Source organism: Leopardus geoffroyi, chromosome C3 (genome assembly GCF_018350155.1).
Source record: "Leopardus geoffroyi isolate Oge1 chromosome C3, O.geoffroyi_Oge1_pat1.0, whole genome shotgun sequence".
In the NCBI taxonomy this organism is placed as follows: domain Eukaryota; kingdom Metazoa; phylum Chordata; class Mammalia; order Carnivora; family Felidae; genus Leopardus; species Leopardus geoffroyi.
This window is the reverse complement of record NC_059338.1, coordinates 32,502,698-32,528,800: the sequence shown is the minus strand read 5'-3', so window position 1 is coordinate 32,528,800 and position 26,103 is coordinate 32,502,698. Positions and strand designations below refer to the sequence as shown.

The window sequence follows — 26,103 nt, the reverse complement described above, 5'->3', positions numbered from 1 at the left end:
TTCCGTCTTGGAAGATTGTAAATTTCTAGGAATTTATCCATTTCTTTTGCTCAGTTTGTTGGTGTATGATTGTTCATAGTAGTCTCTTATGATCTTTTGTATTTATGTGGTATCAGTTGTAGCTTCTCTTTGATTTCTGATTTTTTAATTTGAACCCCCGGTTTTTTCCCCTGTGAGTCCAGCTAAAGGCTTGTCAGTTTGTTTCTCTTAGTTTCATTGATCTTTTCCACTGTTTCATTTATTTCTGCTCTAATATTCATTATTTTCTTCCTTCTGCTAACTTTGGGCTTCTTTTTCTAGTTCCTTTAGGGGTAATGTTAAATTGTTTATTTGATATTTCTCGTGTTTCTTTGAGATAGGCCTGTATTGCGATGAACTTCCCACTTAGAGCCACTTTTGCTGCATACCATAGATTTTTGTATGTTGTATTTCTGTTTTCATGTGTCCCTAGATATTTGTTTATTTATTTACCCTTTGATTTCTTCTATGACTCAATAGTTGTTCAGTAGCATTTTTGTTTATCACGTATTTGTAGTTTTTCCAGTTTTTTTCTTGTAATTGATTCCTAGTTTCATACCATTATATTTATAAAAGATGCCTGATATAATTTCAATCTTCTTAAATTTGTTGAGACTTTTTTTTTTTGGTGACCTAGCATGTGATTTATCCTGGAGAATATTCCATGTGCCTTTTAAAAGAATGTGTATTCTACTACTTTTGGATGGAATGTTCTACATGTATCTATTAAGTCTATTTGGCCTAATTTATAATTAAAGGCTGATGTTTCCTTATTGATTTTCTGTCTGGGTTATGCATATGGGGTGTTAAAGTTCCCTACTGTTATCTATTGCTATCAATTTCTTCCTTTGGGTCTACTTATTTTTGCTTTATATATTTTGTCATCCTATGTTGGGTGCGTATGTATTAGTAAATGTTATATCTTCTTGCTGAATTGACCCCTTTATCATTATGTAGTGCCCCTCTTTGTCTAATATGAGTCTTTGTTTTAAAGTTTTTTTTTTTTTCGGATAAATACAGCTACACCAGGTTTCTTTTTGTTTCCATCTGCATGGAATATCTGTTTCCATCCCTTCACTTTCAGTCTGTGTGGGTCCTTCTGAAGGGAGTCTTTTATAGGCAGTATATATATGTGTCTTTCTTTTTTTATTCATTCAGCCACAGTCTTTTGGTTGAAGAATTCAGTCCATTTGCACTTTAAGTAATTATTGATAGGTATGTGTTGTTGACATTCTGTTAAAAGTTTTCTGGCTATTTTTATAGTTTCTGTCTGTTCCTTTTCTTCTCTTTCTCTCTTCCCCTATGGTTTGATGATGATGATGTGGATGATAATGATGATGATGATGTGTGTGTGTGTGTGTGTGTGTGTGTTATGTTTAGATTCCTTTCTCATTTTCTTCTTGTGTGCTTACTTTAAAATTTTGCTCATGGTTACCATGAAGTTCACATATCTCAACCTGTGTGTATAATAGTCTATTTTTATTTGACAGCAACTTAAATTTGGATACATTCTAAAAACCTATATTTTCACTCCTCACATCATGTTTCATGTTTTGATATCACTTTTTTTTTAAATGTTATGTATCCCTTAACTAATTATTGTAGTTATAGGTAATAGTATTCCTTTTGTCTTTCAACCTTTTTAGTAACTTAATCCACTACCTTCACCATATATTTACCTTTTCCAGTTGAGAATTTTTTTTTATGTTTTCTTGTTTTTAATTAGTGCCAGGTATTTTTGCTTAAAGAAGTCACTAATATTTCTTACTGTAAGTTAGTGTAGTAGTGATAAACTCCTTTAGCCTTTGCTTGTCTGGAAAACTCTTTATCTCTGCTTTAAAACTGAATGATAATCTTGTCGGCTACAGGATCCTTGATTGGAAGGTGTTTTTTTTTTTCCTTTCATTACTTTGAGTATGTCATGCCACTTTCTTCTGCGTTATAAAGTTTCTGCTGAGAAATCTGCTGAAAGCCTTATGGTATTTCCCTTGCATGTAACGATTTGTTTTTCTCCTGCTGCTTTTAAGATTCTCTCTTTACTTTTTAACTTTTGACAGTTTAACTATTATGTGTCTTGGTGTGATTCTCTTTGGGTTCATCTTATATGGAAGTCTTCGGGATTCCTGAACCTCAATAACTGTTTTCTTTGGTAGACTAGGAAATGTTTTAGACATTATTTCTTCAAATGATTTCTGCTTCTCTCTCTCTTTTCTTTTCTTGGAGCCCTGTAATGCAAATGTAATGCTTGATACTGTCCTAGAGGTCCCTTAAGTTATCTTTATTGTTTTTAATTCTTTTTTCTTTTTGCTGCTGTGTCTGGGTGAGTTTTATTGATTTATCTTCCAGTTCATTGATCCATTCTTCTGTTTCATCCAGTCTGCTATTGAACCCCTCTAGTGTACTTTTTAGTTCAGTTATTGTGTTCTTTAGCTCTATTGCTTGTGTTTGGTACTTTCTACTGTTTTATTTCTCTTTTTTAAATTTTTCACTGAATTCATCCATTCTTTTTTTTTTTTTTTTTGAGTTCAGTGAGCATCTTTATGACCACTACTTTGAATTTTTTATCATATAGGTTACTTATCTCCATATCATCAAAGTTTTTTTTCTAAAGTTTTATCTTGTTCTTTCATTTGGAACATTTTTCTCTGTTTCCTCATTTTGCTTGATTCTCTGTATTTGTTTCTATGTATTACGCAAACGAGCTATCTCTCTGTCTTGAAAGAGTGGTATTGTGTAGGTGATGACCCTTCTGATTTAACCTTGCCCTAGCTCTGCTTGTCTCTGGAATCCTTGTGATTGTTTAAACTGCCTGATTTATTATTGATATGTCCCCATTGTTGAGGTTGTACCAAGACCTGTAAGTGATGCAGGGGTCTCATTTAGCATTCGACTTCAGGCTGATTAGAAGCCAGACACTCAGGCAACAGCTTTTAAAGTATGCAGATATATATGGACTATCAAACTGCAATTGTAATTGCTGCTGGCCTCCAGACCAGGAGATATGCAGGTGTCCCCTGGATGATAGTTGCAAAAATTTGGGCTCCAGACAAGTGTATAAGCTCCTTTCTGGGAAATCTTGTCAAGCTGTAGCAATGTCAAGGGGGAACACAAGGATGATGTCTCCCTGCTTACATTCCCTGGGAGCACCTCATTAGTCTCCTAATGTGTAGGAAACTGAAGCCTGTCCCTCAGGCTGAAGCTTCAGGCTAAGTGAATAGGCTCTGTCCACAGAAAGACTAGGGTTGTGTTTCAGTCTGCTGTATTTGCTGTGCCCTGGGAGTGGCAGCCTGCAAAAGCTCTTTCTGGTGTTTGGAGCCCCATGAAGCTCTGGAATGCCAGCCCTTTTGGCCACCAGGGCCAAGTGATCAAGGGGTATCCCCTATGTGGATTACATGTGCCCACTGTCTTCAGCAAGGCAGCTGGAGTGTGTAGGAAGCAGGGGACACTTAATGGCTTCAGGTAAGCAGTGGGAAAATGGCTTGACTGCCTGCATCCACTGGCTTTAGCAAGTCAGTGGGATAGTGCCTTGCTAGAGCATGCACACCAGCTTTAGGCTGTGAGAGGGAGAATGTTGCTACCACTCCTGCTCACCAGCCCCAGCCATGGGGCAGGAGAGTGTCTCAACTGCCTATACTCACAGATTTTAGCTAGGAAGCAGGAAAATGCTTCCAATGCTTATGCTTCTCCAACACAGCCAGGCAGCTGGAGACCATTGCAATCTCTTGTGCTCTGTGGTCTCAGCAGGTACCAAGACTTCTCCCTACTCCCCACTCATCCCAGCAAGGTAATGGGATGGTGCTTCCCCCGAGTTTGTCTGTCTGGGCTAGCAGATTATGGGGAAAGTACAATAGCATCTGCCAGTTCCTCTGTCTCCTGGGAACATCTCTACTGTACCACACCCCTCCCACCGATGCCCCCAGATCAGCAAATGAATCTCCCTCACATAGTACTTTTCAAATTGCTATTTTTCCTCTGGGTCTGAGAGCTGGTGAGACTATACTAAAGCTATCCCAGAAGAGAATCTCAGTTTTTTTACAGCACTTTGGCCCCCCCTACCCCGACTCCATGTCAGCACCATTGGTTCTCCAAGCCAGACATTCTGGGAACTCATCATTCTGGTGCAGATCCCAGGGGCCAGGATGCCTAATGTAGGGCACCAACCCCTTGCTCCTGCAGGAGGAGCACCTGTCTGATAAGGTCTCTCAATTGTGTGTTGGTGCACATGGGTGGTTTTGTGTGAGACAATGTCTCTGCCTCTCCTACCCATGTCAGTGTAGTCCTTTTATCTTTTGTTATGAAAAACAGTTCATTCTGTTTTCAGATTTTTTTCCCCAGAGGGATATCATCAATATGTAGCAGTAGATTTTTTTGTTAAGATTTTATTTTAATTTTTAAAGGTTTTATTTTTAAGTAATCTCTCCCCCTAAAGTGGGGCTTGAACTCACAACACCATGATCACAAGTTGTATGCTCTACCAACAAGCCAGCCAGGTGCCTCTGTAGTTGTAGGTTTGGTGTGTCCATGGGAGGCCATGAGTTTAGGATCTTCCTATGCTACCATCTTGCACCTTCCCCCCTACTGAGTTTTTAACATTAATTATTCTGTTTTCAGAATAATTTTCATTTGTGAATTTCCAATTCGTTGTCATTACAATATATCTGGTTTTTAAAATCTTTTATGTTGTTTCTTACTCATGTTTGGAATTCCAATGTTTATTTCTTTAAACATTTTAGACCATTATTTCATATTCTATAACTGATAATTTAATTATTGGTTTTGGTTGTTAAAGTATACTGTCTGTTATTTATGTTTGCTGTTGGTTCATGATACCTTGATTCCTCATGTCCTTTGTAATTGTGTGTTGTGGAATCCTATCAGCAGGACTTTCTCTGTAGAAATCTTATGGGGCCAGGATTGAAGTTTTGTCTCTGTAGAGAGAATTTATTCTCTCATTTTGCTTTATCAGACAGCCAGGGGTTCTACTAACTTAGGACAAATTCTTTTTTTTTTTTTTTAAAGTTTATTTATTTATTTTGAGAGAGAGAGAATGTGAGTGTGTGAGTGCAAGCAGAGAGACAGGGAGAGAGAGAATCCCAAGCAGGCTCCATGCTGTCAACACAGAGCCCAAATAGGGGCTCGAACTCATGAACTATGAGATCATGAGCTGAGCCAAAATAGAGTTGTTGCTTAACTGACTGAGCCACCCAGGCACCCCAGGACAAATTCTTGTTCTTATCTTGACCTGGATTTTAATGGACCAAGTAGGTATAGTGAACTGAATTGTGTACTTCTCCCAAATTCATATGTTGAATCCTAGCCCCCAATATGATTATATTTGTAGTTAGGGCCTTTAAAGAAGTATTAGGTTTAAGTGAGGTAGTAATGGTGAGGCCCTAATCCAATAGAACTAGTGTCCTTATAAGAAAAGGAAGAGACACCAGGGATGCATATGCACAAAGGAAGACCATGTGAAGACAAAGGGAAAAAACAGTGATTTGCAAGCCAAGGAGAGAGGCCTCAGAAAAAAACCACACCTAAAGATATCTTAGTCTTGGATTTCTGGCTTCCAGACTGTGAGAAAATAAATTTCTGCTGGTTAAGCAATCTAGTCTGGGGAATTTTGTTATTGCAACTCTAGCAGGTTAATACAGTAGGCAATGAAACTTTTCGTCTCTAACTCATGGGTGGGCAGACCTCTCTTTACAAATTTTTAGGGGCGTCCAGGCAGAGACAGACAAGTTCCCTTCCTACTCTAACTCCTGGGAGGTAGATTTGTTTTACAGTCTACCCATTCGCTAAGGGCAGGGCTGTGAATAGGGTGAATTAAGTGCCTTACTGACTTCACCTCAGTCCCGGCCCTGACTAAGAGTATAGCTTTCGAATACCTAAACTGTATAACAGGATCTTGGCTGAAACTACTCATTTGGCGCAGGCCAAGGCCATATCTCCTGACTTCACTCATCCACTAAAACTCAAGCATTATAGTTACCAAGACCAACAAAGTTCTCCAGGGCAACAATAGTGCTAGAGATGAATTACCACTTTAATGTTAAGTTCAGTTTTGGGGTTTTGCTGCCTGGACTTTTCCCCTACTTTTTCAGGTTTAACTCTATTTAAATACAAAAATACATTTTAAATACAAAATACGTGTTACATTGTACAATATGTACAATTATACATATGTACAATACATTGTACATTTAAATACAAAGATACATTTTAAAAATGTTTGCAATTAAACTTTTTGTAAGGGGTGTTTTTAAGCATATCTTCCATGCCATATGCCTGGAAACCAAAGTGCTTTTTGTCTTATAAGAGTAAGAAAACCATTCCCAGAAGCCTCTCTGCAGAAATTCCCCCATGTCTCATTGGCCAGGAATTTGCGTAAATCAATAACTGCAGGAAGAATGGGATTTCCAAGATTGACTTAGACTAGTCAGAATTATTCTCAGGGACCCATGGGGGAGGAATGGACAGTGAAAAAAAATTGGGGGCATAGGGAAGAAATAACTGATGTGGAGACAAAATAACATGCCTACAACATGGATAATTTAGGGGAGATTGGGTAGATTAGTCTGACTAGTACAGAGTGACCTACAGTGTAACAAGACATAAGACTAGAAAGGTATTTCAGGGGTCAAAGTATGGGAGTACCATAAATGCCTAGCTAATGAGTCCATATTTTTTCCTACATGTAGAGTTGTGACATTGAGGCTTTTTGAACCAGAAAATGACTATCGAAATGGTGTGTTGAGTACTGTTATTTTGACAACAGCATTAAGAATTAATTAGAGAAGGAGGAGACTAGAGGCAGTAGGTACAATTTAGGAGCCTGTTGCAGTAACTTAGGCATACAGTGACAATGACCTAAACCAGGTAAAATTGCAATAAGAATTCAAAGGAAAGGAAATATGTTATGAGAGAAGAATGAACAGAATTCAGTGACTGAACTGGATATAGGATAAATTAGGGGAAAAAAGGCAAAGACTTAGTTTACTTAAATAAATGTATCTGGTAGTGTGATAAAGACTTAGAGTTCAGGTTATTCGGTTTCAGTTCCAGCTCTGCCATTTCCTAGGTAGTAACTTTGGACAAATTACTTACAAATCTTGATCATCAGCTCTGTTATTTATAAAAATGGAGGTAATTATATATTTACTATCTTAAATTTTGCTGAGAATTAAATAAAATAGAGTTTCTTAATGTACATTGAAAATTATGTACATTGAAAATTATAGGGGCGCCTGGGTGGCGCAGTCGGTTGAGCGTCCGACTTCAGCCAGGTCACGATCTCGCGGTCTGTGAGTTCGAGCCCCGCGTCGGGCTCTGAGCTGATGGCTCAGAGCCTGGAGCCTGTTTCCGATTCTGTGTCTCCCTCTCTCTCTGCCCCTCCCCCGTTCATGCTCTGTCTCTCTCTGTCCCAAAAATAAACGTTGAAAAAAAAAATTAAAAAAAAAAAAAAAAAAAAGAAAATTATATAAGACTATAAATCTTTACTAGGGCATCTCTACCATATACAAGGATTTAGATTGGGTAATGCAAGAGAAACGAGTAGATAGGACTCTATTTTTAAGGTTACAGTTCCGTGTGGGAAGAAGGGACACACACTTGTTCATGTCCTAAGAAAGTATGAATAACAAAGGGCTACGTAGATAAATCAGAGATGGCAAATACAGAGTCGGGATACGTTTCCTATCTACTTTACATCTTTACATCTTGGTAAGACAATATGGCTAGTGAATGAAGTCACTTCCAGGCTGAGATGGTCCTTTCAGTGAACTGAGAGGTGATATGTTAGATAATAGCACACCAAGTGATTAAGGAAAACATAATTCCTGGATCGCTACTTGAAGGAGGGCTGATGAGGAGAGCTGACTGACCGGAAACATCCTCAGTGGGTTTTATGTAAGAAATAAACGTTCACTGTGTAAAATCCACTTAGATCTTGGTACTGTCTGTTATTGCAGTTAGCCTCCTTTGACTAGAACAAGGAGTTTAAGAGAGTGTTGCAGTTAACCATTGATGTAATACAAATTACCTCAATACTTAGTGTCTGAAACCAAGAGCCATTTAAATTGGTCATGACTCTGTGGGCAGCAATTTGGGCAGGTCCAGATGAGCAGTCCTTCTCTCCTCTCTAGAAATCACTCATGAGGCCCTCTTCATGTGACAGATTGCCTGGGGCTGGATTGTCTAAGATGGCCTTACTCACATGTCTGCCAATTGATGCTGGATGTCAGCAAGGGTGCTCCGATTTTTCTTCTCAAGACCTCTGCAAAAGCCTAGCATGGGCTTGTTTGCATCATGATCTCATGCTTCCAACTAAAAGAGGGGGAGCTTCAGTGCACAAGTGCTTTTCAAGCAGCTGCTTGTGTCACATTTGCTGAAGTCACATTGGCCAGTAGTATAACCAAGTTCCAATTCAAGTGGGAAAGATTAACCCACCCCTTAGTGGGAGGAGATGCAAAAATCACAACGTGAGGGAATATGAATATGTGGATGAGGAGAATTATTGAGGTCAATTTTACAAACAAGGCGTCACAAAGATTGAGAGATCACATTGTATATATATATATATGCAAAACTTTTGAAGGGAGAAATGGGACTATTGGATCTTGAATGACACAAAAATATTTTATCAGGCTTAAAACAACAATTTGCTCTCTCTCAGTTTGGAAGACTAGAAGTTCAAAATCCAGGAGGACTGAACTCCCTCTGGGGGCTCTAAGGGAAAATATAGTCCTTGCCTCTTCCATCCTCTCATGGCTGTCCCACTGTTCCTCAGTTTATGGCTGCATCACGTCAATCCCTGCATCACCACAATCTCTGCCTCCACCTTGACGTAGTCTTTTCTTCTGAATGTCTGTTATAAAGACATTTATCATTTGATTTAGACTCTTCTCGAACCCCAAACCCCTGATAATCCAGGATGATCTCCTCATCTTAAAATCCTTAGCTTAATTACATTTAAAAAATACCTTTTTTGTCTCTCAAAAAAGGTAACATTTAGAGATTCCAGGAATTAGAACATGGACATATATTTTGGAGAGCCACCATTGGCCCACTACTGGTCTAAATATCAATTAAAAGGCAGGGACTATGAAATTGAATTTTAAAAAAGACCCAAGTATATGATGCCTATAAGAAACACACTTTAAGTTAAAAAAAAAAAAGTAAGTTAAAAGTAAAAGGATAAGAAAAGATGCACCATACCAACACTTATCAAAAGAAAGCTGGAATGGTTATATTAGTATCAGACAAAACAGATTTCAGAACAAAGAAAAATAGCATAAATGAAGAAGGGCATAATGATAATGGGCTCAATTCATCAAGAGGAAATAATCCTGTACATTTATGCATCTAATAACAGAGCTTCAAGACACATAAAGCAAAAGCTGACAAAATTGCAGGAATAGACAAATCCAAACTTAATGTCAGATATTTAAATGCTCTTAAGAATTGATAAATAAGTAGAAAATTATCAAGGACATAGAAGACTTGACTAATAGCTTGGCCTAATTGATATTTATAGACCATTTCACCAAACAGCAGAATACACATGCTCTTCAAGTATATGGTAAAAGGAGGGTTGGGAGGAAGGGATTACGAAAGGGCATAAGAAAAATATGAGATGATAAATATGTTCATGATCTTGATTGTTGTGATGATTTAATGGGCATATCTTATCAAACTGTGCCCATTAAATATGTGTAGTTTATTGTATACCAGTTATACCTCAATATCTCTGTAATGCTGTTGTTTTTAAAAAGAGGCAACCAGACTAACACATACATAACTGATAATGGTTATTTCCATATTTTGGCTTTGGTAAATAAACATGCAATGAAAATTGGAGCGCAGACATATCTTCGCGATAGTGATTTCATTTCCTTTGTATATATACCAAGAAGTGGGATTGGTGGATCATATGTTAGTTCCATTTTTAATTGAACTTGGAGGAACCTCAGTACTGTTTTCTATAATGGCTGTGTCAATTTACATTCCCACTAACAGCGTACAAGTGTTCCCTTTCCTCCACACCCTCGCCAACAATTGTTATTTTTTGTTTTGTTTTTTTGGGTAATATTCATCCTAAAAGGTGTGCGGTAATATCTCATTGTGATTTCTGTGATGATTAGCGATTTTGAGCACCTTTTCATATACCCGTTGGCCATTTTTATGTCTTATTTGTAAAAATGTCTATTTAGGTCCTTTGCCACTTCATAATGGGCTCTTTGGGTTTTTTACTATTGAGTCATATGAGTTTCTTACATATTTTGGATACTAATGCCTTATCAATATATGGTTTGCAAATATTTTCTCCCATTCGGTAGATTGCCTTTTCATTTTGTTGTTTCCTTTTCTGTACAGAAGATTTTTAGTGTGGTGTAGATTTTTCTTTTAAGTAATTGAAAACTGTTTAGTTATGCAAACATCTAGCAAGTTTTTATCATTTATGAGTAAAAAGTAATTAATTGTTCAAGGAAGCTAAATCTCATGCCATAAAGGAGGGATAGTAAAATAGCAACGGAACTACTGAGCACCTAGGAGCTAACATACAGAAAGACTGAAAACACAGAAGTAGTTTCCTGGTTCAATGGTAGCAATAGTGAACTCGTGAGCCCGACACCATGTCAGATGTTCTATATACACTATCTCGTTTAGTGTTTATGGTAATTCAGCTCTGAGATAATTTTCACATTCTACAGAGGAGGAAACCCAGGTTTGGAGAAGTCAAATAATCTCAATGTCGCCGGACTAGGAAGCAGACAGATAAAGATTCAACTCAAGGACTTCAAAGACAACACTATTTCCACATGCTACCATTCAAGGATTATTCATCCGCAGATTTATGGGTCAGAATTAGACATAAGAGTAGGTTTTATTCTGTTGTTCTTAGCAGAATAAAATGGCAGGCAGAATATATATGTTTCTACTATCATGGAATTTAGACTGGCGGATGAATTACCCAATTGTGTTCCAAATGTACCACCATTTCAGAAAAAATCACAGTATGGCCAGAGCACTGTCACTGTGCTCAGTCAGCCGTGATGCTTTGATTTTTGTTTTATTACTGGTCCCATGATGTGGTACAAACAGGTTTAGCTCACAACAATGCCATCCGGAATGTGCCATCAAAAAATATCATCAGATAGAGCAACTGGTGTTGATGCCATCCTTACAGAATTATACAAATATGACAATTCACACAGCAATATTACAGTTTAACTGCACGTGAAAGATTCACATTCCACACGATTTCAGAGATGCATCAATTTTACACCTGTAGAGAGACTAAAGGGGTCGTGCGTGCTGTGTTGATCACTGAGGCATATCACTCACACCACCACTGGGAAGATATTAACATGTATCATACTCAGTAGACTAGTCATACACGTCAATGTCATGGATATTTGACCTGAAACTCAGTGTGCCTTTCATTCCAGTCATGGAACAGTGGACATGCTTTGCTCCCTCAGGCAGCAACAAGAGTGCAGAGAACAATGCTCTGATTTGTATGTTGTATTTATGGCCTTAACCAAGATCTCTTTACAACTGTGTTGGTATGTGGGAAATCCTATACAACAGTGGCTGCCCATATCATTTTAAAAGCAGGATACTAACCCATTTTTTGTGTGTGATAAGGTAAAAAATGGAACTAAATTCTTGCTGGATTTTTAAAGTAATATTCTTGGTGGGGATTGCGTTGTTAATATTGAATATACCTAAGAGTAGGTTTCATTTTTAATACTTGCATAACAAAAGGGCTAGAAGTAATTAGTCTTGATATTTTATGTGACAGTGATTGTGTGCATGTAGTTTATAATTGGAATGATTGTTCAGGGTTAACAAGGCTGGACTTCACTGTCAACATAAACTTAACTTCATTTGAAATGCAGCCCATACACTGCACTTACCATTAATTCAATGACCGTTTGGGGGGAACTTAATAAGTAGATTGCCAAATAAAATCATAGTTACCTTGTGATCTTGGTATACTGTGTCTCAGAACAATATCCTGAGAACAACTGATATGTTGATAAAACCCAATACTGATTCTTAACCGTGAATATGAGCGGGAAGGCATTTGTATCATTTCTTTGCTGTGTGACTCAGATGTGGGGTTTTGCTCCCATTGTTCATTCATCCACACATTTCAACAAGCATTTCTTTTTTAGCCTTTCCTATGTACTTGTGCTACTAGATAATTACAAAGATAAGACAGTCTTTACCCTTAAAGGTCTCACAATCTGCCAATTAAAAAGCCCTCATAAACATAAAACTACACAACAAGAAAGTACAGTGTAGGGTTTGGATACACTGGGAGCATTGAGGTGGTGTGCCCAGCCCAGCCTGCAGAGGGGCTGGGGTAACAGAAAAGTGAATGGTCAGGGAAAGTTTGCTGGAGGGGACAACATATGGGCTGAGGCTTTAAGGACAGGTGTAACTTCACCACTCCAAAAAGATAAGGGTCATTTTTTTTTTATCAGAATAAATAGCACACACAACATATGAACAATAAGTCTCCAGCATTCAGCAGAAGGCCCTGATACAGAATATGCCCTCATTATTTATTATTTACATCAATGAACTATTCTGCTCTAGCTGTAGTCATGGGGAAAGAAATGATAATGACCTGAACTAGGACAATGATTGAGGCAAAGGAGGACCGGTTTGAGACGCAGATAAGCAAACCTGAAACTGGTAGGTTGTGGGGTGATTGGATGGGAAGATGTGGAAAGAGTTAAGGATCACTCCAAGATCTCTGAATTAGATGAATTGTTGGATGGCTGTGCCTTTAAAATAGACAACAGGGGTGCCTGGGTGGCTCAGTCAGTTAAGCATCCAACTTTTGATTTTGGCTCACACCATGATCTCATGGTTTCTGAGATCTAGCCCCATGTTGGGCTCTGCATTGATAGCACTGGGCCTGCTTGGGATTCTCTCTCTCTGCCCTTCCCCCACTCATGTGCGCTCTCTCTCTCTCTCTCTCAAAATAAATAAACATTTGGGAAAAAAAAGACAATAAACAGGGATGATTTCAAAGGGAATGATGATTAGGTGCATCTCGAATATGATGAGTTTGGGGTATTTTCTAAGTGCTGGTGTCCAGCAGGTGGATGGATAGATAGGTGTGTCTCTCTCATAAGCATTGATTCTGAAGCAGAGATTGGACTATGAGCAAATATGTAATAGATTAAAAACATAAGCATGGATAAACTCAGGGAAGTGGTTTTTTTAATGTTTATTTATTTATTTTGAGAGAGAGTGTGTGAAATGAGTGGGGGAGGGTCAGGGAGAGGGAGAGAGAGAGAATCCCTAGCAGGCTCCATGCTGTCAACACGGAGCCCAACATGGGGCTCAGTCTCATGAATCGTGAGATCACGATGACCTGAGCCAAAACCAAGAGTCAGATGCTCCACCAACTGAGCCACCCAGGTGCCCCCCTCAGGGAAGTATTTCGTAGTGAGAAGGGCTGAAGACTACTGAAGAAGGGGAGATGATGGACTGCTGTGAAAGCAGCATGCAGTTTTAGTCAGATAAGTACTGTCTACATACACTGGATTTAACCATCGAGTTATCCTTGACACTAAGTTGGCAATTGGGGTAGACTACTATTCATTAAAGAATGACACAGAGGATGAAAGAAGAGGTAAATGGCTAGATTACTTCATATTGTATAGCCCTTCTACAGCTCATCGAAGAAAACAAAAACAAAATAGGAACATAAGAGTCAAGTGCAGTAGTGCTCTGGGCATGCAGCGTTGGTGGGGGAGCATCCGTGGTGGAGTCAGCAGAGATTCGCTGGGCTTGCAAACAAAAGTGTTTATAATTCCCCAAAGAATTTTCTAAGACCAGCTCTGTGAAACAAAGTGTTCTATTGGATGTCCCATTAAATGAAACAAAGATTCCCTATAGGCAACCTTAGGGGCATGTAACATTTGCTCTCAATCATAAGAATTGATAGTGAAAATGCACTATGCATGGAACATGACATGTCATAACACACCATTCAGCTGTTTGAAAAACATCAAATACATAAATCAGTGTCCAAAAAGAACTGTGCAAAACAGGCAGTATATGGACAAGAAATCTGTGGGTAGCTCTGTGACTCCAGCACTAATTTGTCGACTAATAGGGCAATACATATAGGGCAATTTATTAATAGGGCAATTTATTAAATACTAATAGGGCAGTTTATTACAAGATAGCATTTAAAATCATTTAGAGACAGCATTTCAGGGGCTTAGATGATTTGATAATGTATGCATGTGTCCTGTTTGTCAGTAAAGTGACCCTATCTTCTTTAATAAATACAATTTAATAATATTTCAGTTAGTACCTTTACCATCTAGTTTTTAAAGTATTTATTTACAACCAATAATGTAAATATTTCCAAATCTGCAAATGTATAGAATGTTAATTTTAAAATTTCATACGGAAATTTTACCCAGTAGTTAGGAATATGTATTTGAGAATGAAGAACCACTGACTCATTTATCCATCCAAAAATTCATTATTTATTATTCACTAAGTGTCATAGTACTGTAAGATAGGCTGTGGAGAAACAAAGATGAACATGACACATTACTGTGTTGTTTATGATCTGTTGGGAAAACAATGCAAAAAAGAATCATATAGAAAGCTAAAATGAGGTAGATAATTGTGGGAGATCAAAAGAAGGACATCTAGAGGAGAACCAGAGGAACCGTGACAGAATGTTTTAAATGACAATTAAATACAAAATCCTAAAAGAACTGGGTGGGTTGGTAGAATTTATTTTGCCTTTGCAAGTCACACTATAGTGGACACTTGTTAACTGTGCCCCCAGCATCAATACAGGCCCTTCGCAGCCAGGGGTTTAGATGGGGTTGCACATAGGCGGTTGCAGAGATAGGGCCTGGTTGGCTGATGGATAACATGTACTTGTAAAGATTGGTCCAGGAATGGACACACGGTGAAGAGAGATACTGTTAGCACTTTGGGGGGCCAAAAGGCTTCTTCTTGTCTAGAAGCTTCATAACAAGATTCTCATTTTAAATGGACAAGGGTGAGAAAGGATGAAGCCCTGGGAGCTGTTTGCAGCCATCTTTCACCAATGAGAAAAGAACCTGACTCAAAAGGGAATTAACAGTGAAGAGGCATAGCTGAAGATGGAAAGACTGAGCCCTGATAATATTGTTGAGCCCTGAATCAGGCCATGCTTTATAGTTAAATGAGCAAATTCCTTTTATTGTAACCAGATTAAGTTGTGTGATCTGTATCTTGAAACCTAGAGACGCCTACCATATCTATTTAAAAATTAATATGATGAAACCTAGGGGAATGCATTTCTTTGAACTCCTCTCCTCCTCCTCTCCAAAATAACAATCATGTTCATTATCAACATAAGCATCTCAAATGATGAGAAGAAGTATAAAATATATCCAATCTTATGTTACATGCAGATATGTGACACAAAATAACTCTTCCTAAAGCATATCTGGATGTAAATGCTTTGCAAATAAAGTGAGGACTTACTTTACCATTCTAAGGTAGGATGCTGTGCCCCCACGTTCATACAGTTTTGTCCACTGTGAGTGTGGAGAATTGAAAAAGAAATGAAGACACGCTAGAATAAGGTAAGGGTCAAGCCCTGAGGAGGCTTTTTAAAACAAGAGACACAATGAATGAAATTTACTGGATGTGAAATGACACTGACTCTTAAGTATGAAAATCAAATGAAAATTGAAGGAGGCAGATAATCTATTCAATGTCTAAATGATAATTATCAAATGTTTGGAAATTATTTGTAATAATATACTTTATTAAACTCTTAATCACACAGATTTCTAGCTGTTATTATATTTAAAAAATAAATATCTGTAAGAATGCACACCCAAGTAACATGTTAGTAGTACAAAACAGCTTTCTCAGCCTAAACGCCCAAAGGGCCTTAACCAAAAGGGCTGATTTTTAAACCTGGGAATGGAGAAGATGTAGAAAGGTTCTGGCTAATTCAGTGATCTACCTTAACAAGTAATTTGGAAACCATTTTTACATCTTTTTAAAAAAAAACTATTGTTCTTAGATTTGGAAATAATTACGGTTTCACAAGAAGTTGCAAAGATAGATAGATTCCCTTTACCCAGGTTTCCCCAATGGTTACATCTTACATACTTATAGTACAATACCAAAACGAAGAATGTTATATGGGAACAAGGTGTATAGAGTTCTGTGTCTTATCACATGTGTAGACTTGTGTGACCATCATGATCAGAATACAGAACTATTTTATTAACACAAAGATTTCCCGCCCCCCCCCCATCCACCAGAACAAAAGCTTCATGTAAAAATACTTAACCCTGTTGTAAGAGTATGTATTTTCTATTTGAAAATGGTCTAGACTATTTCATCTCTGCAAAATGTTGTTCCCACCCTTTGAATTAATGCCATGACCAATTATTAATAGGTCCTTATCCTCAATTTTAAAAAAACGCAATCTGAACTTCTAGACTTATTTCCTTATTCCAGAATTTGGTTAGGGAAAAAGCACACAAACACACCTGACTTGTGGTGGATGGAGTCCCTTCTCAAGTTTCGTCCCACCTTTGCACTGCTTTTTTCTTTAGGTCCCTCTTTAGCCTTCCTGGTTTTAAACTAATAACTAATTGATGATTCCAACACAAAGGAAACAGAGTTGCCAAAAATACTAATTCGCTATGAAATTTTTAATGGACCAATAGGGTCGGTTCAATCAGCACCTACTAAGTAAATTCCAGACATGGTAAATGCAGATACAAAAAAAAACAAAAAAGAGTAGTGATATTCTATGGTGGCTTGGTCAAACTTCTGTGCAACTCAACGATCTACTCTTGCCCTCGGGGATAGATTCCTGCCCTCAATTCTTGAAAACTGAAGAACACTTACAAAATGGCTACTCTTCAACCCTCCTTTGCAGAAACGCAGGCTGAGGGGGTGGGGGGTGGGGGTGGAGGGAGAGGGGTAGGAGTGGTGTTAATTTAATTCTAACACCTGAAATTGCCTCCTGGGCTTGTGCTAATGTTCTCAAAATTAAATTTTGTGGGGGTATCTCGATAACTTTTACGTTTCAGAAAGGATAGAATTTTGTCTGGATTTTGCAAGTATTTAACAACATGAAAATACTGCCTTTTCTTATTCAGCGTGCGATTTCACTTTCGGTCCTCTTTTTAGGCGAGGCCAGCTTTATTCATAGTGCATGTTACCTGTAAATGCCCAGCCTTTTCTGAACAGACCCTAGCTGGTTATAAACACACCTCGGGTATTTTGATCCCTTTCTTGCATCTTAACAGGTGTGGCGATTATGCTGAATGATCTCAAGTCTAATGTGACATGAGAAAAAAATGTCCGTTTAGAATTTAGGCCCCAAGATTAGAAATGGCCCATTCTTCCCCGTCCCCACATCGTGCTGGAACTTCATCGGCCGCCTAAAAAGTCCATTTTTATTTCCGCAGCAGGACCCAGCAGCGGAGGCCGAAAGCTGGGTCCTCGCGGCGCGGGTCCGAGGTCCGAGGCCCGAAGCCCGAGGCCGGCCTCCCAGCGCGCAGCCCGGACCCGCGTGGCCATCCCGCCGGGCCCCAGCGCGGGGCGCCCCGCCTTTCCGGGCCGACGGCGGCCATGGCGGCCAGACAGATCCCGGCGTGGGCACGCGCCGCGCTCAGGACGCAACCGCAGGCAGCTCTGCCTCCGAAACTTCTCTGGGTCGGGGGAGGGTTCCGACGGCATCTCTGCTTAACCCTCTGCTCCGCTTCTAAAGAAGACCGCGGACACTCCGGGCGCTGCTCTCAAGGCGGACTAGAGGGAGCGGCGAGCAGTCGGGAGAGTGAAGAGTTAACGGCGGCCGAGAGGCGGATCGCAGACCTGCACGCCGCCGCGTGCGCGGTGAGGCCCCTCCTGCCCGCCCCGCCCCGCCCCGCCCCGCCCCACCCCACCCCACCCCGCCGCACCCGGGCCCCGCGGGAGCCCGGGATCGGTGCGCCTGCGCGCCCAGAGCAGAAGGAGAGGTTCCTGGAAGCCCGCGCAGTCCAGCCTCTGGCGTCTGACGAGTACGCGCGCTTCCTGCTCCGACCTTTTCGCTGGAAAACTGTGCAGTTTGCTATTCCGAGCAGAGTTAATGTATATCTGTGCTAAGTGTGGGTCCTTTCTGACCAGCGTCCGAGATAAACTCTGGTCGCATTTTGGAACCCATCATGCTTCTGTTTGCGCGCTCGCGCGCGCGTGTGTGTGTGTGTGTGTGTGTGTTGGGGGCGGGTTGTTAGGAATTGATGCAAGAGGTAGAGGAGCTGAGAAGTCAGAGGAAAAAATAGGTTGTGTGTTTATCTGCATCATCAGTTAAACACTTCGCTATCCAATGATATTAGTAATGCATAAGTGAACCAAACTTATTTTTAATTTAATTTTTGCTCTCCTTTCGTCTTTTCTCTGCACCCTAACAGCACAATTGTAAGAGAAACTATAATCAGGCGTTTACATTCTTCCTAGACAATCTTGAGCTATGTTTTTCTCTGGGGATTTGACAATCCCTTATTAGTACCAATATCACAATTTACCATTTCCGCCCACGGTTTCTAACACCTCAGACCACATAAGTGTAAAGGGAACATATTTATGTTTTTATTATCCTGAGAGAGCACATGCACTCTATCATGAAGATACAAACGCGATGTAAAAGTAACCTATTAAGTAGGTCACACACACTGTGACCTACTTAAGGTCACACAGTCCTTAATATCTGGTGTTGCTTGTACCAAAGAAGTAGAGAAGAAAACCTTGGAGATTTTCTAAAATTGACTCTTTTCCCCCCGCTGACGGTAGGCCCTGGGAATCCACTGTTTGGCTCATTCAGGTGTTGAAACTTCTGCATAAAGATTCATCAGGAAATGACAGCTTTTGAGTGTTCTTGTTTATACTGTATTGAAAATAACATATGTAATTTGTTGCCATACATCACCATATAAATATGGTAAATATAAGCAAAAGTTTCATCTTTTTTAGAGCAAACAGCAGTGGCATGTAAAGACAGGTTCAGTCAGCCTGGGAAAGGAAAAATTCTTCCCACTTAGGAAATCCACATTTGTTTCATCAGTGTCAGGAGCACAAGTGAAATGAATGTCAAGGAGACCAGAAGTAAATACAATAACAGGTTTGTTTTTCTTTTTCAACAAATCAGAGCCCTCCCCCCCTCCCCCCACCATGGTCCTTTTCCCACACCTCAAGGCGGATGGGTCTCTTTCTCCCTGTGCTGATCTGTATCACGGAACATCTTGTAAACTGTCAGCATTCTTGTCATATCCTTGTTGCCACCATTACCTGAGGCTTATCTACTGAGGACAAATCAAGTTTGTGGGGGCAGCCAATAAGCTCACAGTTCCTCAATCAATAGGGAAATCAGGAGAGTGGGCGCAAATGCAGGAGCAATCTGGTAGGCTTCTGGGTTGCTAGGTGATTGCCCTCAGAAGACTCCCAGAAACTATGAGAAGTGGAAAGAAGGCTGCTGACAGAGTTCCTGGTGTTTTTTTGGCTTTTCTTCCAAGTCTTCAAACCCAGGTTTCATAAAGAAGTGAGGTCTTGACAATTGATCATTCTAAAGTAGTTTACTGCTCCTGGTTTCGTGTAATCTGCCTCTGTGGTCCCAAGAGATTTGAAAGGCCCTGTAGACTGGCCTTGAGACTTGCTTGCTGGTTTCTTTGGTCCTGGTCTGGCTTTGCTGGAATGCCTTAGAGTAGACTTAGACTTGAACCCTATGTCTTTTTGCTCTATGCCTTATCTTTGAAGCACAGTTGGTTAAATTCTCAGCCAGATTAACTATTTAGTCATTAAGGAAGACACTCAGAAGAAGTAACTTGTGGCACATAAAAAAGTATGTTAGAAGACATTCAGGTGTCATGCATAGTTTAATGAAAAGGTTCTATACATGAATGATGCAGTGTTACTTTGTGGTTAAATGGGTTATTATAAACAGCCCAAGAGAAGGTTCCTCTACAAAATCTCAAGGATAAATAATATCATCTCCATGGCCCAAATTCACAGGATAGGCCACATTATGTCCTTTGCCTTCATACCATGTACTTGGGACACTTTTTAAAAACTGAGTTCGAATGTCAGTAGAGTATGCTTCCTTGACGTCTGAAGTGGTGTAGTAAAAGTTGCTTTTGATCAACCTTGTAAAAGCAGTGCGTGTTAATATGTTAAAACAATACCCTTTTCACTTAAAAACAGAACTAACAACACTCCCAAAACAGAAAATAGTATAAAATGTGCAATGGAGTAACACATCATGAAGGTAAAGAAAAGTGTCCAATAATAGCAAGGTAATACTTTTCTGTAAGGACTGTTGGTTTTGATTAGCACCTCTTCTGTAAGTTTAAATCATTATCCACATATTTTAAGTACTAAAATTGTAACTGCAACTTCTGAGTGAAAGTTCATTTTCAGCCTCTTAAGCTCTTAAAGTCATCTAAATCACCTGTTATTAAACTTGTTACCTAGAAACTGAATGAAAAATACCTGAGCAGTGGCTACATAGTTATTGGGTATAGAGGAGTTCTTGTTTTTCCATCAACTTCTCATTTTTCTCAAACTGTATATTTTCTCCTTATGTCACATAAAGTTGGATTGTATGTAATGTTGGAATGCATTCAGTCTTTAATTGCAAGTGCCACCAGAATTGCTGGGAAGAAGTTTAATATTGTTTAAAGAAAATCTTGCAGTATTTTATGAGTAGAAATTATGGTGAGGAGATATGGTGAATATTGAGATTAATGAATTGTTTCATTGCATTATTCTTCAGGCTGGCCAGCTAAACTACACGGATCCAGCCACTGGCTATCTGGTGCTTACACGGCTTGCCCACTTGCAGAGAGGCAAATGCTGCGGGTCTGCCTGCAGACACGTGAGTAGCAAATTCTCGCATTACACCAGCAGTTTTCGGTGCTTCTGTAACTTCGTAAATACCTAGTATTTGAAAAACAAGTCAAGTGAAAAAAGCCTAATAGACCTGGAGGGCACTTTTCACAAGCAGCTTTAGCCAAGGACAACGAAATCCTTAGGACCGACATAGGACCTTTAAAGTTAATGGAATTTTGTAACTTTTCATTGTGAGCATCAGTTCCTTGAGATGCTGTGATTTGAGATTCATGGGAGTTCGTTATTACAAGGAAACTTTTCATGAGGTTTCAAATAAGTCATATTCACTAGGCAAGGGCAAGGAGGGCAGGAAAAGAAATCCAGGATATTACAAACTAGATCCCAGACAATATTGTTGTCTTCATTATTAGCTGAATAAATAGAAATCTGATCAGCATTGTGAAGTGGGTTTCCTTTCAATGAGGGTGGTTTCCTTTCTTCCTTCCCTCCTTCCCTTTCTTTCTTTTATTCTTCTTCATTTCCTTCTCTCCCTCTCCCATTCTTTCTGTGGCTGTTTTCTACTCTATTTTCATAACCATGAAGATAGCTCTCCCAAACTTAGTGCTGTGTATCTCCTAAGATGTATATTTCAGTGAATATATCTCTGTGCTCACTGATTAAGGTGAACTAACTAATCCTTCCCTATGTTGAGCAAAAAAATAAATGGGATTGTGTGTGTCACCATAACTTTTAAAAATCATATTAGTAATTGGGGCACCTGGGTGGCTCAGTCAGTTAAGCGTCCAACTTCTGCTCAGGTCATGATCTCACAGTTTGTGAGTTTGAGCCCATGATCTCACAGTTTGTGAGTTTGAGCCCCGCTTGGGGCACTGTGCTGACAGCTCAGAGCCTGGAGTCTGCTTCGGATTCTGTGTCTCCCTTTCTCTCTGCCTCCTCCCCCACTGTCACTCTTTCTGTCTCTGTCTCTCTCTCTCTTTCAAAGAAATATTTTTAAAAAATTTTAAAAAGCACATTAGTAAGGTAAATTGTTATAGCATTAAGATTATAAACAGGTAACAACCTCTATTTACAGACCATTTTGACTGTATGTTTTGGGGTAAGGAGGTATTATTTCCTTTAACTGACCAACTTTACAATGAAGGGATAAACATTAAATGCATGTATTAACTATAGCCAGTAATGAAAAATTAAGCCTTCCCATTTATGTGTGTTTCTACCTGTGCCATTAGCTGTTTCTAATCAAATGCATAAGAGCCTTGCATAAATTGAGGACCTGAGAATTTTCTAAGAGTGAGTTTTTGACAGTAAAATTCTTAAAGTTGGAAGGATGCCTTTAGGAAGTGATTCTTGGACCCTAATTAGGACCATTTGCCAGAGGTTGCCATTATTCTCCTTTTAGTCGGCAGGACCCAATAGATCAAATGATCTATATAACATTATTAGCAGCCTCTTTTTTTCACTATGTGAAGTGTTACACTTTTTCAAGAAGCTTGTTAAATAATTCAATAATAGTTTGTTTTATTTCTTCTGCAGTGTCCGTATGGTCAAGTCAATGTTAAGGATCCATCGAAAAGGAAGAAATTCAATTCATATTTTTATGTTTGACAACAGTTTCTTCTCTGTTCTCCATCTTATTGAGCCTGTATTTAGAAAAAAAAAAGAAGAAGAAGAAAGAAAAAAAACCAACTCTAATCCGGAATTGCTATCTGTGCTGTTAGTCTTTGAGCACTAGTTTAATCATAAATACATATATTAAAAGAACATCAATAAAATGAAAAAGCTAGCAAATGTTTGTGTGTTTCTGAAGTGGCACATTGATAGTTATTTTCCTTTCTTTTTGCTTCATTATCAGACACATATGTTGAAGAAAGAAAATAATGACTGTTCCATTAAATAAATAGTAGCAATCGGGTCACCTTAGTAGCTCTCGATTTTTCTTATAGCCTCCGTTCTCCTACTGTTTTCTCCTCAGTGTTAGCAACCCAAGGGAGGTTGCTGGCAAATAGAAGGGTTTGAATACCGTCTTCATTTTATTTATATCTCGAGCTATAAGAAGATTGATATAATGCTATATTGTGCAGCATATGAGTGCCCAAGAAGTGCCATTCTGCATCAGGAAATGCTCTCATCTTCCATCTGTTCTCTCAATAAAAACTCTAAATCATTCTGACTTGAGGGTCAGGGCTGCTTAAGATGCCTCTGATTAGACCATTCTTTCTTCTCTCCCCCCACAGTTCCCTCCTCCATGTCTCATGGCACTTCCCAGGCAAATCTGTCTTAGGACATTGTATTAGCTTTATGCCCTTTCCATTCACTGCAGTGACAGCTTGGGGTATCAGGACCCAACCTGGGTTAGGAGCTTGCAGGAACTATTGTTTTTACACTCTTTTCCCTGCTTCCCTCTGAGGACAATGGTCCCAGAAAGTCTTTTCCTTGCCAGTGGAAGCTGTTCAGTAAAATGAGGCTGCTGTGCATTGGAAGACTGGTTCTGCCCAGAGCTGGCCCTCAGCCTCTTCTCCCAACAGAATCCAAAAGGCTCTCGGGCATCTCAGGGGTCTTTCTTAGGCTCTGCCTATGGCCTGAATACGAGTTTTAGAGATCTGGAGCAACCAAGAGATTCTGGTGCCTTCTCACATCTTCGAGTCAAAGTAAAAGACATTCCAAACTGTAAAATAAGTGAAAAGGAAGCCGAGTAAAGTTCTGGTTTCCCCCCTTGACTGTGATTTATGCTGTTATTTTTACGTCACATATTAAGCTGTTTTCCCAAAACGTTGGCATTTTAATGCCCCAGTTTTGCTATTGCCCCCACTGTGGTGCCCTAAGTAACCCTGCCCGTGGGCCTTGTGAGGTGTTGGTAGCCCCTTGGGATGTAAAAAGTCAGTCTCTGTGGCCTGGTGTTGTCCTCTCTAGAAATCATTTTGAGGAGGGGAATAGGAGAAGGAGGTAAGCATTACGATTGTGGAGGCAGTCAGGCTTTCCGGACAGGTTTATGGACTCCTGGGAGCCAATTTCCTTTCTATTCTCAGGTCAAGAAGCAACAGGATAGCTCAATGTTTTCCACTAGATTTGAAGATTACCAAGTCCACCTTCTGGGTGGGAGCTGGATGGTGCTTTCTTCAGCAGTCCCCAGAGGGAGAAGAGAAAGAAATGGAGCCTGAAAAGGTCATCTTTCTGAAGAAACAAGAGAAAGAGGAAAGGAAGTTCATTTTGAAAAGCACCGCGTAAGGCAGTGTTTTGAGAAAGCCCCTTGACAGACGGAAATAACTTATGGGATGTCTCCTTCCTAGAGGAAGCTCTTTCCTCCTCCGCGTGTTCTTCCTACCGTAGGAAACTGGCCCAAGAAAAAGGACTCCGATGTCCCTCAGGGATGATTGTCATGTAGGACTCTTCCTGGCAGAACTTCAAGCTTGTGGGCAACCAGGAAGGAGTAGCCGTTGGGGGATGGAGGGCGCTCTTACTCTCTCCAGCATCTGGGGCCGGGTAGCCAAGGTCTGGAGTTCTCCGCTGTGGTTCTGAGGAGATGCTTGTGAACCACACGTCAGGGGTGGCGGCGGGCGCTGCTCCCACATTAAACACAATATGGCCACATAAATGGGCCTCACTGCAAGAGCTCCAAGCTATATTGTATTCACACATTGTAAAGTAAAAATTCAGGTTTCTTATTGGGTGTGTGTATACAAACACATGTGGATGCCGAGAAATAGAAACTTCCCAGTTTAAGTCAACCCTGGCACTGCTCCACTTTCATGGTTTCTGGAGACTTCTATCATAAGTCACCATAAGTCAAGGGGAATTAATTTCTAGATTGTTTCCAACATAGAAAGACCCACTGGAACCCGGTGAACTGGGGAATCTTCTTGTGGGGTTTACCTTGGTGGAGGATAGGCATAAATTCCCTGAAGCAGGGGGACCTCCTTTCTCTAAGGCCCTGTCCTGGTAGTTTTCACTGCAGGTGAATTGCAATGCATACTTCGCTCTCTTCAGAAGTCTGGCTAGCCCGTTTGATTTTGCAGGGCAAGGAAGAGAATGCCCCCCTTTTTTTTCAAATGAAACTTGGGGTTCCCACACCTGGTGTGTTTGGAAAAGAAGGGTCCACCAGAAGGGGAGATAGATGCTGCTGGGCCCTGGGCCGATCTTTGTTCCACCGAAATGCCCTTTATCCACGGCATTTGCAAAGTCTGTTCCTGCATGCGCTTTTCCACTGCCAGAAAGCAGCCGGGTTTAAATTAATCTCCAGACAAAGCTAGGGAAGCCGGCTCACTACCAGGCGAATGGCATTTAGTGTGCTGCCTTCCTCTGAGCACTTAGAGACCTCACAATCTGTGGCCAGCCCAGAAGGAACCTCCCTCTCCACTCCATACCAACACCTGCCATTTCATCCTCTGTGTCTTCCACCAAAAGCTTGAGTTTCTGGACGTCTGCTCGCGGGGGAAGATTTAAAAGTCGGTGCTATTTTTCACTACCCTGCAACAATTAAAAGGTACTTCCGGGTGCCAAAACTCTCCTCTGCCCTCAAAAAAAAAAAAAAAAAAAAAGTGAGCTGTTTAAGTGTGTGTGCGCGTGCGTGTAGTGGGGAGGGGATTGTCAACACCCTCTTGCACACCTCTGTGGAGAACTTGGTTTCTGAGAAAAGGTTGGAGAGGAGCCCTCAGCTGTCTTTACTTAGGGGTTAAGTCGTTCCTGGACGCCCAGCCTACCCGGACCCCGGGGGCCCTGCTGTGTGTGGGCACCCCAGCGCTGAACTGACCCTCCTCCCTACAAACGGTTTCAAGATTGGGTTCATGACTCAAAATCTCCAGACACACGACCCCCCTTTTTTGAGACTAAAGGTGTAAAACAGTGTAAACCTGGGAAACATGGGCTCTCGAGGGATTGGGAGATTCATGGCGACCCACATCTTCCCACTCAAAATTTGTACCAAAGCGTGAGCTCCGGTGTGCGCTTCAGTGAGCGCGCACCTAGTGGTGTGTGTGTGTGTGTGTGTGTGTGTGTGTGTGTGTGTGTGTAGAGTGAATGCTCCCCCCCCCCAAATATCTAAAACGGTTCGTGACCCCAAAGAGGATAAAAATCCTCTGCTTTGAACAGGAATGAATGAAAGCACCTGAGCGTTTCTGGTCGGTATCGCCAACCATCCGTCCATTCGCTGGCCTCGCCGGGAGCATAGAAGCTAAACTTGAGAGGCTCGTCTCCTCCCAG

The 26,103-nt window shown here is 40.3% G+C and overlaps 1 protein-coding gene across 3 annotated transcripts in view; it reads left to right on the top strand.

The window, feature by feature from the left end:
• CC3H1orf53 (chromosome C3 C1orf53 homolog) overlaps positions 1–22,695 on the top strand; it is a 105,545-nt gene extending 82,850 nt beyond the window's left edge. The window contains exons 3-5 of one of the 3 annotated variants that reach the window (XM_045456666.1): positions 17,496–17,922; positions 20,831–20,932; positions 22,420–22,695. In XM_045456666.1, the coding sequence (XP_045312622.1) occupies positions 17,659–17,922; positions 20,831–20,932; positions 22,420–22,512 (459 nt within the window). In that variant the 5' untranslated portion in view covers positions 17,496–17,658 and the 3' untranslated portion in view covers positions 22,513–22,695. Of the gene's footprint in view, positions 1–17,495; positions 17,923–19,035; positions 19,184–20,830; positions 20,933–22,419 lie in introns of those variants that run through there. The other 2 variants (XM_045456667.1, XM_045456668.1) reach the window with 2 other exon arrangements.
• The last annotated feature ends 3,408 nt before the right edge of the window (positions 22,696–26,103 follow it).